The sequence below is a fragment of the Halichoeres trimaculatus genome, unplaced genomic scaffold, assembly GCF_033239565.1.
Source record: "Halichoeres trimaculatus isolate MK-OKI-2021-1 unplaced genomic scaffold, fHalTri1.1 fHalTri1_scaffold_11, whole genome shotgun sequence".
NCBI classification, from domain to species: domain Eukaryota; kingdom Metazoa; phylum Chordata; class Actinopteri; order Labriformes; family Labridae; genus Halichoeres; species Halichoeres trimaculatus.
The window spans coordinates 30,800,108-30,813,896 of record NW_027437189.1 but is presented as its reverse complement, the minus strand read 5'-3'; the positions used below and the strand labels follow the sequence as shown (position 1 = coordinate 30,813,896).

Sequence of the window (13,789 nt, the reverse complement as noted above, 5' to 3'; positions counted from 1 at the left end):
TCATGAAATGACAAATTTATATCATCCAAAAAATTCATACCTGTATTATTGTAGACAGTATGATATGGCACACCCCTAGTGAAGAGTTCACTTCATGTTGTTATTTTTACCTGGCAAAGCCCTTTTTGGAACAGTCATGTGTTTCTCTTAATTAAAGGTGGGGTATAATGCTCATTTATTTAGTCTCTATATTGTTCATGTGAAAGTTTTGTAGTAGCTTTGCAAGGCTAATGCCTAAACAAAAATATATGGTGCTTTTGGGACCCTTCATTTCCGCCTCTGTTTTGAAAGCTCCAATTCAGTTTCTGTCTCTTTAGAACCTCCCCAAGCACTCTAGAAGCTTCCTTCACTGTTGCCATACAATAGAGTTGTAGTTTTCAGTTCAAAATGGCAAATTTGCCCTTATAAGGAGATTAACCAAGTGGAGATGCCACAATTTAGGGACGTCTCATGTGGCTTTTTCCAGTTTCACTTTGGGATTACTCAAACATGTTATAAGTGCTACAGAGCTTGACGTTCAGTTTTGTGAAACCTCCTCCTGCTTAGCTATATGTCAGTCACGTTCCAGTGTATACAAACAATTACTTCTGTATCACATGGACTAACTTCATGGAGATATAGTGAGTTTTATAAGTCCAAGCTCTCTATTTCAACCTCATTTTATTTTACACTGCAGCTTCCCTCTCTACTTTTTTTTTTTTTTTTTTTTTTACAAACTATTTGGACTGTTTTTCCAGCACCGTAAACTTTAAGTATCAGCTATTTGGCCTGCAGGATCGGAGCTCCCTTGACTATATGATACGAATTTGCAGCCTTGATAAATTTGAACATGTCAGCCATTATTAAATCATTAAAACCTCTGAAGCTCTCTGTTCTTTACAATATTTCTCTGAGCTGGAGTTTATTTACAACCCAGTGAAACAACACGTCTGACAAGCCAGCTGGCGAGGTTACTGAACCTTCAACTTGCTCTCTTTTGTTTCCTCCTTTACTCTTTTGCTGTGTTTAGCAGATCAGTCCAAAGCCTGGGAGCACTTAAACCAAACTCAGGAAAAGCAGCAGAGAGGAAAATTGGAATGAACAAGCTAACACATGGAGCATGGGGAAGTGATGGACTGATGGATCCAGAATGGAAAGATAGATGAAACAGAATGGAGAAAGAAAGGAAGAGAGCTGAAAGATGAAAGGGTGAGAGACGCCCTACATTCCAGCAGCCCCAGAGCCTCCGACAGACTCTTAAAGATTACCCCGTCTGCCTCAGAGTGAGCAACACCCGTCTTTTTTGTGTGTGAGAGCAACGCCAACAGAGAAAACAAACTCATTAATTCACAGGCTGTACGTGAAAACAAACAGAAGCCTTAATGCAATCTGATCGAAAAAGGACGCTGATGTGTGCGTTGGCATTTTCAAGAGCCCCCCTGCCTGCAGCCAGACAAAGTGAATATTGTCTTAGACTGAGAGTGTAAAGTCAGAGTGTCTTGCACACAAATATACACACAGGGAATTCAGATGAATAAGTGAAAGCGGCAGATTGAAGGCTGAGGAAGACAAATGAAAGACACGCAGCGCTGAAAAACACAGGAAAGAAGAGATGCATGACGAGAGGCGGGTAGAGACTGGAAGTTCAGCCAAACGTACATCACATCACATCCCAGCGCGTCAATGTCACCTCCAGAGACACACATAATCTCTTATTTGTTGTTGAGAGCTGGAATTGCAAATTAAGCTGTTTAAAATCATCAACTGGGATGTTCAACAGACACACTAATAGCTTAATCTTTACAAAAAAGTATCCAGAACTTAAAGTCCAAAGAGCTTCTTTTTGAAGTGCTTAAAGGTTTTGAACAGCCAGCAGAGCTTGAAAACTCATGGAGATATAAAAAAAATTACTGCACTGACATTTCAAAACCTAAACCTTTACTAAAGTTACTTTGTTAAAATAACTCTATTATGCTATTAGTTCTTTCCTTTTTTAGAAACGTTAGGGTGTGATATTACAGCTCATCAAGATAATCAGATAACTGCTTAGTTTGAATCAACCAATCAGAATTAATTATCACTTGCCCTCATCAAGACTTGCCCTCAAAGTCCCTGTCCCTTTGGGAATCTCAACCCTTGTTTGTCTTGATCTTTGTAGTGGAACATTAGGAGTACCTGGGCCCCTTGAGAAAACTCCTGTGAGGAAAAACTCAACAAATCTTTAGAAATGCTGAGTCCTTTGATGTAAAAAGTGTAAGTTGGGTGGAAATAGACTACCTCTTATGTAATGACAACTTTCTTTATCCCTTGGACAAAATAGTCTCTGATAGCAACAGCTGCACCTTACACTTCTCCTATCAACATAGAGTGAAATCAAACCTGAATTTAGGGCCTACTTTAAGTTGAGTTTAAAGAGGGGGTGTTCTGCTTTCCAGCATTTTAAAGATGGATATAAATAACAATACTAAATGCCCATGTGTAATGTGTGCAAATATTTTAAACAGCTACAAATTCACATGTAGAAATTCCTGAACCTGTCTGCAAACTGCTAAAAAATAAAGAGGTCATCACAACAAGATCTCTTAAATAGTTCATGATAGGTTGAAGAGGTGGGCCTCAATCACCAAGGTCTGCCTCCAACAGACTTCCAGAGGGCTGGCCAATGAGAGGGAAGGGGGTTTGTAAAGCAAGAGGCCTTAAAGAGACAGCAGCGATGATAAAATGATCCAAACAGAGGCCCAAATAAGGGTTTTCTAAAACACAAATATTTTTTTTCAGCTGTAAATCCTACTACAAGGGCACCTGAATGACACTATAAAGCTTAGATTTTTAAAAAAGATACCCCTCTTTAAGCTGCTCTTTAAGTGTAATTCATTGTATAAATAACATTACTAAATGCCCATGTGTAATATGTGCACATTTTTAAACAGCTACAAATTCACATGTAGAAATTCCTGAATCTCTCAGTAAACTGCTCAGAATGGTCTGCTTTTTCATGAGACTTGCTAAAAAAAAAAAAAAGACGAGGTCATCACAAAAAGATCTCTTAAGTAGTTCATAATATGTTGAAGAGGTGGGCCTCAATCACCAGGGTCTGCCTCCAACAGACTTCCAGAGGGCTGGCCAATTAGAGGGCAGGGGGTTTTTGAAGCAAGAGGCCTTAAAGAGACAGCAGCAATGATAAAATGATCCAAACAGAGGCCCAAATAAGAGTTTTCTAATACACAAATGGTTTTTTTTAGCTGTAAATCCTACTACAAGGGGTACCAGGACAGTAAAAAGCTTAGATTAAAAAAAAAATAAAAAAAAATGATACCCCTCTTTAAGCTACTCTTTAAGTGTAATTCACACCATGGGTCCTCAGCTATGGTAAGGACCGCCCACTCTCTGGGTGTCCAAGGCCATGATCATGTGAAGTAACGGACCTCCTCAGTGTCATATGTGACTGATTTAATATTTCTCCTCTGTGTCACTCCTGATGTGTGTGCAGCTTTTTCCCTCCTCAAGGAGAGTAAGAGCGCCCAAACTAAAAGCAGCCCACTTGAAATTGGATCACCCAGGATGTGTGTTAATACCAGGTCTGAACAACCCTGACATTTACTGAGCTACACAAAACAAATCCAAGGAGAGGAGGGAGTTTTTAATCCAGAGGTAAAAACACCACCACCCCCTTCCCTTCCTGCTCGAACTTCTGCCCACTAATTGATTAAAATGAGATAATGACGGCTTTTCCTGTCGCCAAATTACCGTCACGTCCTCCTGGGAATACAAACACCCTCCAGGCTTTTCCGGGTTGTAATGAGAAAAGGGGTTGATCGGGGGGAACAGAAACAAACCACAGAGAAAGAAGGACCCTTTGGTGAGACAGAGGTGTGAGACAAAAGGCAAACGAACATCACGATAAGTCATTTGGAGACAAATGAAGTGATTTTGCAGTGAATGCTTTCTAGTAAAAAAGAAGTAAAAGAGATATTTGCTAAAACAGGTCAAACTATGGGGTCAAAATAGAGGTCAAACAACCAGGAAGCAAGAAACCAGTTGGTCACCAATGAAAATACAGAGAAAATTTCTTCCCACACTGTTTTTAGTACCTGCAAAGTGAGAGCTGTGCTTTTCTGTGGCAAGTAAAGAAGGAAAACTGGTTCAATTTTATGCTTTTTATTTTAAGGCGTAAGTTAAATTGGACCTTTGTTGTACTTTAGACGAGAGACTCTACATAGACTCAACTGAAAAAATTGGGCTGTGCTTTTTACACTTCCAATGTCTGAACACATCATAAAGTCTTTTTGTTCCGCAACAAATCTTCTTCTTGGTTAAACTGGAGCAGTGATGTGTCTAATAGTTTAATACCTGGACTGTTGAACAATAAACTGCAATCACATTTGTACAAAACAGGCTCTAAGCCCACGTTAGCAACATTTTTATCACTGATTTGATTTGGAAATCAAACATATGGAATGAAATGAACTTTCTGAACTTTCTTCTTGACTTTCTTCTTGATCTTGACTTTCAGATTTGTTGTGGAGGTAAGAGAGAGCTTTAAATGGTTAATTCCAGGGGAAATGCAGGAAACATTTTAAATAGGCTTCATTTCAGCCAGGAGTCTGTGAAGACACTCCAAAATGATGCTTTTTGCGCCAGATTTTGTGATGCCTTTGTCTGCTGACATAAGTTTGATCACCTGAACCTGTTTGCTTCGTTCATTGGTGATAGGTCAAACTCAAAGTAACATGTATCACAGCAGAAGTGCGAAGACACTGAAAGGGACGATATACAAGTGCTACTTCTTGTGTTGGGTCTATGTATCATGCAAATTATTGTGCAAAAGTTGAAGTTGGTGGCTGATGGTGGCACAAAAGAAAGATTAGAGATCACCTCGAGTATAAGGGGTTATCATCTGTAGACCACAAACATGACAGGGTCTCAAAAGTTCAGGATTTTGGTATTTCATCACACCTACTTCATTTTAACGCTCCTACACTGCTGTTTGTTCAAGCAGACGGGCCCTCTGTACACTCTTTTCTCTTTATCTTAATCTCTCCATCTTTCTTTCTTTATTCCCAGTCCAGCCAACAGGAAGACCAGTACACTCAGACCAGAGGGGCTTTTTTCTCCTGAAAACACTGGGTTGAACTGGAGGAAATCCTGTATGATATATATCGCTGATGATGATGACTGCGGACCTTCTCTGGCCTGAGTGAAACGAAACAATGAGAACAGCCAAGCAACGGCACAGTCAGAAGCAATTAAACACTCAAACACACACACACATACACACAGATACACACACCTACTGGGTTGTTTTCTGCCTTGTTAGCATTAAAAGTGAGTGAGTCACGGCCAAAAACAGGATTTGGATCAGAGAGGTGAGAAGGAGACTTTATGAAACAAAAAGGCTTTAGAAAGGTTGCAATAGATTTATGACAATTTAAACATTCGGGCCTGAAACTCATAAAATCTTTAAAAATCATATCCCCCTTCACAGAATAGCAGGGAGAAACTACTTTCTGGCAGCTTTTAGGCGAAACTTAACCTATGTTTGGACACTTCCCCTGCAGGACAATAAGTCAACTCAGTGCAAAGCCTTTGTGCAACTTTCTTAATGAACTCTGTTGTTACAAAGCCTCTTGGATTTAATGCCACAGGCCATTTCTAAGAAAAACATGCCAATCAGTAATTGCATTAACCTTCCAAGGTATTTCGTTGCGGTTGCCGTTCCTACTAAACGTCTTTAATGAGATGATCACACCCCGGTGTATCCCGCCGCAGCGTGGTGAACCTCAGCCAAAATCTCCCCTGGCTGGATCCCTGCCTGCGCTGCGCAGCGGTTTCAACCTGGAAACTACCATATTAACATATGTGTGACTTCTTAAACACACAAACCTCCAGAACAGTAGCCAAAACATGGACTTGCATTTCACGCTCCTAGCTCAGACCACCGTGAAGACAGTCCGTGGTGTGAAATTAATGCGCAATTAAAAGAAAATAAGCCCACAAGCTTCGTTTGCAGGAGGGCGTTAAGTTAATATGTTCACAGGAAATAAAGGTTGGGAGTGAAGGAGAGAGGACTCCAGAGATCACCAATGAATGCCACCTGTGCGCGCGCACGGAGGCAAAAAGAGAGGGTTATTGATTATTGATTTACCTTTGTACGACAGTCTCAGCCGAGGTACGTTCAACTTGGTCGCTGAGGCAGCGGCGACAAGTAGCGCAGCCAGCATCATGTTGAAGAAAGGTGTTAATCCCTTCATTCTGCCTGGAGATGTCCTCTAGCGTTTCACAGATGAAGTCAAGGTGTTCGCCAATAATCTCACTAAATATATTCCAGAGGAAGATTAAGAGGAGGTGAAAAGATCTCACGACAGCATTGAAGTTTTGAGGTAACTCCCTCAGTTTCTGGCCGAGCAGCTGTGCGGAGCGACTGTCGCTCTGCCCGGAATGATGAGCTGATTCACAGGCTCCGCTCTTGAGGCTGACGCTCCTCCAACTGCTGCCCAACAGAAGTCTGTTCCTGAGAGGGAGGGGGGCGTCGCAGTAGCGCTCGAAGGGAACGGCCCCTCCTTTACTCTCAGCAGACTCGCTCCAAACCAGGCGCACTTACAGGCACGCTCCTTTGGATGATTCATAGCGCAGTTTCGACATCAAATGAGGCTTTTACGAAAATTTACTGAGGCTACAAAAAGTGTTTTTGTAAGATAATCTGCGGAGCTTCACCCATTCCTGCTGCCTTATCCAGTTTTTTTTTTTTTTTTTTTTTAAGGTTTGTAGCATTCCTTACATAAATTTACTGATATTTTATTTTCTGTGACCATTTAAAAGTTGTTGTTTTTTTGCAATGTTAAAAAAATGTTTAAAGCCCCCCAAAAGATAATCACTTAGAAATGATAAAAAAATTTACAAGATTCAGCTTCAGAACACTGTTTTTTTTATACTGAAATGGTTATGGCAGTGTTGTAGGGAAATTGATTTAAAAAAAAAAAAAAAAAAATCTGAGAAGGTTTCTCTTGAGTTTACACCAGCTGGCTTTTTTAAGATAAGGAACGTATCCAGGCTCTGATTCATGCTCAGCAGATGACTCAAACAGCACGGCCATAATAAGGAATCAACATGGTCTCCATCTCCACATTTCTCCTAGCCCTCTGCCCTGTGCATACTTGGCCTTCCTTAACCCTTTCAGTGCTGATGAGACGTGTTCTGTAGTTTAATTAAGTCGTGGGTTGCCTTCTCATAACCCCCTCCTGTGTGCATCTATTCACAGACCAGCCCTCATGTGAACACAGGGGTCACTGCAGGGTGAAGAGGAGCCATTCAGTGTGGTAGTGTTGCTGCAACCCAGAGTCTTTTGGGAGCACTTGTTTGTACCCAGAAAGAGAGTGTCATACATGTTTCATGGACTGAAAAGCAGAAAGCTCACAGGGAGGAGGAAGAGTGCTTGAAGTGTTCGCAGGAATGCTGGGTGCTTCTGGTGACTGGGGGGCTTGTTTGTGCCATTGATGGGCTTCAAGTTTAGGTTTCATGGATGAGCTTGTCGTGTCCTGACAGACCCACAGAGCGACACAGACTCTAACATGTGCTTGGACAGATTTGGTTTCTCAAGGCCAGTAGATTGTGAATAAACTTCGTTCGTTCGTTCGTTTGAAGCTTTTATTATAAACACTGTAAATGTTAGGGGGACAAGGAGACCAGTTTCTGGAAATCTAAAACTGAAATTGTTTTATCTACTCAACAGTTTGGGGTCTCCCTTTTGCATTTTCATTTCATCATCAGCACACTGAGAGTTTTTAAAGGGAAACAATTAAAACTGCAGACCAGTTAAGCACCAGAGCCCGTATGCAGGTCCAGCCATTAGCAATGAAAACGCACTATTTGTACAAATGGTGAGGAAAAAGAAAATCTATTAGTGGTATGCATGAGCCAGGTTAACACCCCAACAGTAGGGATGGGTACCTTTCAGTTTGAAATGATATGGTACCGATGCCCGGTACCCGGCAACAGGTACCGGTACTCAACGGTACCAATTTTTGGTACTTTTTTGTGTTTATATGGTAAAAAATATCAATTTGTTTATTTATAATATACATATATATATATATATATATATATATATATATATATATATATATATATATATATATATATATATATATATATATTTCCAATGTAACATATTTGGTTTTCAATATATAACCTTGCAATGCTGTGTTCATGTCCAGCATGGAAAATTGTCTCCTCTTTTAGTCCCTCACAGTCACAAGGCATTTAGGTACCTAAACATGGTACCTTTTGATTTTAGGTGAATCAGTACCTGGCACTTTTGACAGAATTTGGTCGGTACCTATAAATGTACCTAATTTGGTACCCATCCCTACCCAACAGAGTATCAAATTCTAATGGTGGTAGACCCCACCTTTACAGGCGCTAACGGCAGCGTTACCGCACCTGTTTGGCTGGATGGTGGACGTCATGCCTTACTGCTTAAGATGAAATACTGGAAGACTGCGGATATAGGGATCGAAATTAGTCCATTGGAAAAGTATGTCAATGGGGAGATAAGAAAAACCTAGATTCAGGAGACACAACATTTTTCAGTGAACAGATGACATAAGAGAGGCACCTGAAATCTCAAACCAGTAAGCCGCCATCAGTTTTCAAGTTTCCTTTGCTCTTTGTTTTTATGCAGCTGGGTCCTTCTAAGAACTTTGTGGTGAAATGTTGAAGTTCACCAAAAAACTGTTTGTGAAGTTATTTATCAAGTAACAGGGGCATTGCTGCGGAGCTTGTTCCTCAAAGCAGCTTTCGTATTATTTTACTTTTGAGGTTTTCTACTGTGCGCTTCGAAACACCAAATGCATTTACTCCGTTCAAGATCTTTATCCAAACCTTCTTTTTCTCTTTGTTTGTTATCTAACTGACTAGCTGTTAAACGGCTGTTTCTTCATTCTATACTCTTCTAATAAAATTTTCAATTCTTCGGCTGGAAAAATGTTGATTTTTGATCTTCTGTCAGTCACACCGTTACCACTCTCCAGGTGTATTGCTGTTGATACGTAGTAGGCATGCCCAATATGAATTTGTTGGATAGGGGGTTTTCCAAGAGGTTCCCCTTGATGTTCTGCACTCGCCACCCTTTCATGGTATAGTTAACAGGCCGACTATTTGCAGTCGTACATCCACTAACACTATGGACACATGGGTCTTTCCATCACAGTATGTTAAGACTGTTGGTCCTGTGAATATGGGCCCAGGACTTTCTACTACACAGCCGTGCAGTTGAACACACGCAGAATGGCGTGACATGCTGTTGGCATATTTTCCTTCAAATATTGTTCATCATTTAATAATGCATCCCATGTCTGCGTCTGTTCTGGATCATATTGATAAATTATTTCTTTGTGTGGAAGAGCTTTAACCTGATTTTGGAAGCAGACTGTGGTCACAGACAAAGGTTTAAGGTCTTTATTTTGAGCCCTCGGGTTGTTTTATCTTGCCAGTTGTATCAGAGATTCCTCATGATCTTATCACTGTAAATCAAACTCATTTCTCTCAAACTTTGGAATGATTTGCTCACGCAGACTCTCTTAGAGCTGTGAACCACTTCCAATCATTACTTGTGAGAGACTTCTGAAATGACCTTTTTATACCTCTTCAAGTTGTCACCTGTTGCTTAATAAGGTCATTAATTGTGATGTTTTACTCCAGGTAGGTTGTTTGTTTGATTAGCATGACTCTTGCTGGCTTTATTTAGAAATTAACCAATATTTTCCACGAACCAATGTTTAAACGGGTTAATACTCTGAAGCGTCACGACAGCAGCTTGTTCATAAACCATACATGTGCATTTAGCAGCAATCGCGTGAAAAGTACCATCCAGAAACTTTCAAATAAAGGCATGTACGTGTGAACAAATCTCATTTTATTCCTTTCACATGTGCGTCAACAACTGAAATGAGGGGGACATTATGTAAGACCTCAGGTTTTCAAGCTTGAGAAGAACAAGTTGTTCTTTTTGAAGTCGCAGAATTCTTTTTTCAGGTTTTGGAGAATAATGATGTTTTGTGTCTTGGATGTCTATCCTGTCCAAGTTACATAACTAATGAAAATTTACAACACTAAAAACAAATTATGTAACTGAAAAAGATGTCACCCTCATTGACGGTATTTGCATAACTTGATTTCACAGATAAATCAATCAAAACTGCGTCATTAAGTTTTTTTTGTTCTTCAACTGCCACATTGAGTATGCCTCATTCCACACACGATACTAATCAGAACATCAAGATAATAAAAGAGTGTACACAGACCGAGGAAAAGATGAGCAGAGTATCTCCACACAGTGATGTAACCTAGTAACCAAACCTCAGTTTTGCAGCTAGACTGTCCAGGGTCCAAGTCAGGTCTGAAAGAAAATCATTGTTTTGTTTTCCGCCGCTTATCTGGGTCCGGGTTACAAGGGCAGCAGTGCCATCAGCGAAGACCAATGACCCCTGTCCCCGGCCACGTCCACCAGCTCCTTTTAGGGGATACCAAGGCGTTCCCAGGCCAGTCAAGAGGTATCATCTCTCCACCGTGTCCTGGGTCTCCTCCCAGTTGGATGGGATGGTACCCGAAACACCTCCCGAGGGAGGCTTCCAGGAGGCATCCTCATGCCCGAACCACCTCATCTAGCTCCTATTGATGCGGAGGAGCAGTGGCTCTACTCCAAGCCTCTCTGGGATGTCTGAGCTACGACCCCTTTCCCTAAGGCTGAGCCCAGACACCCTGCAGAGGAAACTTATTTCAGTCGCTTGTATCTGCAATCTTGTTCTTTCAGTCACTACCCACAGCTCGTGGCCACAGGTGAGGGTTGGAACATAGATTGACCTGTAAATTGAGAGCCTTGCCTTCTGGCTCAGCTCTCTCTTCACCACAACAGACCGGTACAGCGTGTGCATCACCGCCGACGCCGCCCTGATCCATCTATCAATCTCTCGATCCATTTTCCCCTCACTCGTGAACAAGACCCCTAGATACTTGAACTCCTCCACTTGGGGCAAAGACTCTCTCCCTACCTGGAGTAAGCAGTCTACCCTTTCTCGACTCAGATATCAGTCAGATACAAACACTACTTCATTAATGTGAGCGCCCATTTATCAAGATTGGAAATTCTTGGGTTCACTTACTGGGTTGATATCTAGCTTCGTGGTACCACTTATAAGGACTGTGAATGTCTCGTTAAGTCCACCCAGGTAACAGAGAGTTAATTTTGCTTCATAGCACTGCCTCCTGCTTTTCAGTTCTCCAGTATTACTTCTGGCGTCATATTTTGGAGCATGGAACCACTGGCCCGCTGCAGCAGTTAAGCTCCTCACAGCACAAAGGTTCCTGGTTTCAATCCTCAATTTGCAGAACCTTTCTGCATGTTCCCCCATAGACTGCATATAGAGTGGACAGCGTGGCTCTGCCATTCACCATTGTACGGTTTTGAAGCCAAAATACCCCTGTCACAGGCACAGCCATTGAAACAGTTGTGCAGCCAGAGTCTGCGCAGTAGAGACTGTAAGGGATTCTGAGAGAATCTGAGTTGAGCCAGGTGACAAAAAAAGTGAATTATATTTTTCTTTCAAGAGTCTCATTGCTTCTTGACTCTACCACCCGACATATTTTACAATCCCTGAAAAAAATAAAGTTGTCAATCATTGTTAAACGTGACATAAAACCTCATTTTTAACTTCATACAATTAATGAAAATTCAACTTTTCAGAAAAAAAGAGGACTTAAATACAAGGCAGCCAAATGTTATCTTCAAATCACCACAAAAATCAGACGTGAGAAACATTTCTAAAAGGTGTAAAAATGTTTAAAGTTTGACCACAGCCCATCTAGAATGACTGGAGAGACAGATTTTTTTTTACCTATACTGCAGCCAGTCACCAGGGGGAGCAGTTTTTGTGGCGACCTCACTTTGAGCCGAGCAAGATGACATCTATTTTTTTCTTTTTTCAGTCTTTGGTTCTATGGATACTCCTTGAGCCCTAGAAACATGCCCATTTAGGTACATTGCCCTTAGGTGTAAATATGCATACATGGTTGTCTGTCTCTGCATGTTGCGCCTGTGATAGGCTCTCCAACGTGTACCCTGCCTCCCCCCACTGAAAGCTGGGAAAGGCTCCAGCCCCTATGACCCCAAAAGAGAAAGCAGTAAAGACAATGGAAGATGTGGATGTATAGTAGGAACCTCTTCCAGTTTTCTTATTGGTCTCTATCACTGTGGAAAAACATGGTAGTAAGTGCAATCAGAAGTCAGCATGAATGTTTCATTCAGAAAGTAACCAAAATACTTTTGTGTAATTCCGAATGAAACCGCGACACCACCAACGGTTAGCCTCAGTTTCATTCCAGTGCTTCTTATAATTAGGATCACATTTCCTGTAAACACTGATGCGTGCTGATGGAACAAAGATGTTTCTGCTTGTTCTTGCCTTCTGGCACATGGTTTTGGTATCTTTTGGAGGACAAACATGTTTGTAAGAGTTTCCCATCTGCTATTCTCCAGTTTCATTTTGTACCATCACGGACTCTCTGATGGGTAATCTGTATTTGCTATTTTTTGTGCCAAAAAGTAGATTTTTTCCAGATCAAGTCCTGTTAATGTTATTTGTTACCAAGGTGCCAACTATTCCCAGTATATGGTTTGTATTATCAAAGACAATTTAAGAACCCATTGAAGGCATGCAATTGAAGTTTAGTCATTTCTAAACAAAGAACTGATTTTCACAGAAACCTTTGATTGAACTTGATGTTTTCACAACAAATGTGGTCTGTGTTGTATTATTCTGTTGGTCTTACATACATAAAACTAATCAAAACAAACCAATGGGGCCTTGTGTCAGCTCTCTGTTGTAAAAGCATGAACTAAAATGATCTTAAAACAGTAAATTCAGGAATAAAAACCATGAGGTCATTTAAAAAAAAAAAACCTTCAAAGTGCATGCTGAAGGCAGCAACAAAAGTTATTCAAGATTCATACAAATAAAAACAACAAATTAACATTGATCATACTGATGAAATGAATGTGACAACTTTCTTTTTCCTCTGAAAAGCGAACAAGCACCGACTGATTTAACAAGCTGGTGCCCACATGTGATTGAAGTGCTTCTGGTGTGTCTTTTTGTGGGAGTGGAGGGCTCTCAGCTTTGAGTGGCTTCTGATTGGACGATACTTGTCCACATGCAGACTCTTTTTGAAGGACAAACAGACGTGGGAAAGCACCCAAGAGGCCACAGGCAGTGAGTGTTTAGCAGCTGAATTAATGAATTTGTTAAAAATAAGAAAAGAAAAGTTTGCCGCGCCCTGTTCTGGATTAATTAATGGAAACAACTTTGGAAGAACTGTAGGTTTAAAGCAACATAAGAAAGAAGAGAGGGTATCCACTGATTAAACAAAATGAACCTCCTGCCTTTGCTATATTTGACTTCTCTTGTCTTGAACTTAATACCTCAATGTCATAACCAATCACAGACAACACTCACATGTATTTAGACTTGATTCCTTTTCTTGGAAACCTCAGAAAGATCTCTTTGTGTCTCCCCCCGACCCTCCAAACTCTGAACAATGTAATTCAGTCTGTCAGGAACACCATCCGTCTCCACATCCCCTCTGTTTAAGAACATGGTCCGTTGTCTGATTGAATTGTTCTGTCTGACTGAGGGACCTTCTCTGCGCCTCACAGAGTCCTCACGGGGCTGAGTTATGCTGCACAAACCGTCAGTGAAGATGAAACATAAAACCACTTACAAACATCTTGACGTTGCGTCACTTTGACAAATCAGAG

General features: G+C 41.0%; 1 protein-coding gene across 2 annotated transcripts in view; it reads right to left on the bottom strand.

Annotated features, from left to right (window-relative positions):
• Positions 1–6,470, bottom strand: part of sema3bl (sema domain, immunoglobulin domain (Ig), short basic domain, secreted, (semaphorin) 3bl) — a 107,874-nt gene extending 101,404 nt beyond the window's left edge. For both annotated transcript variants that reach the window (XM_074681210.1, XM_074681209.1), the window contains exon 1: positions 6,125–6,470. In XM_074681210.1, coding sequence (XP_074537311.1) covers positions 6,125–6,230 — 106 coding nt within the window. In that variant the 5' untranslated portion in view covers positions 6,231–6,470. The remainder of the gene's footprint in view (positions 1–6,124) is intronic.
• Positions 6,471–13,789: the final 7,319 nt, after the last annotated feature.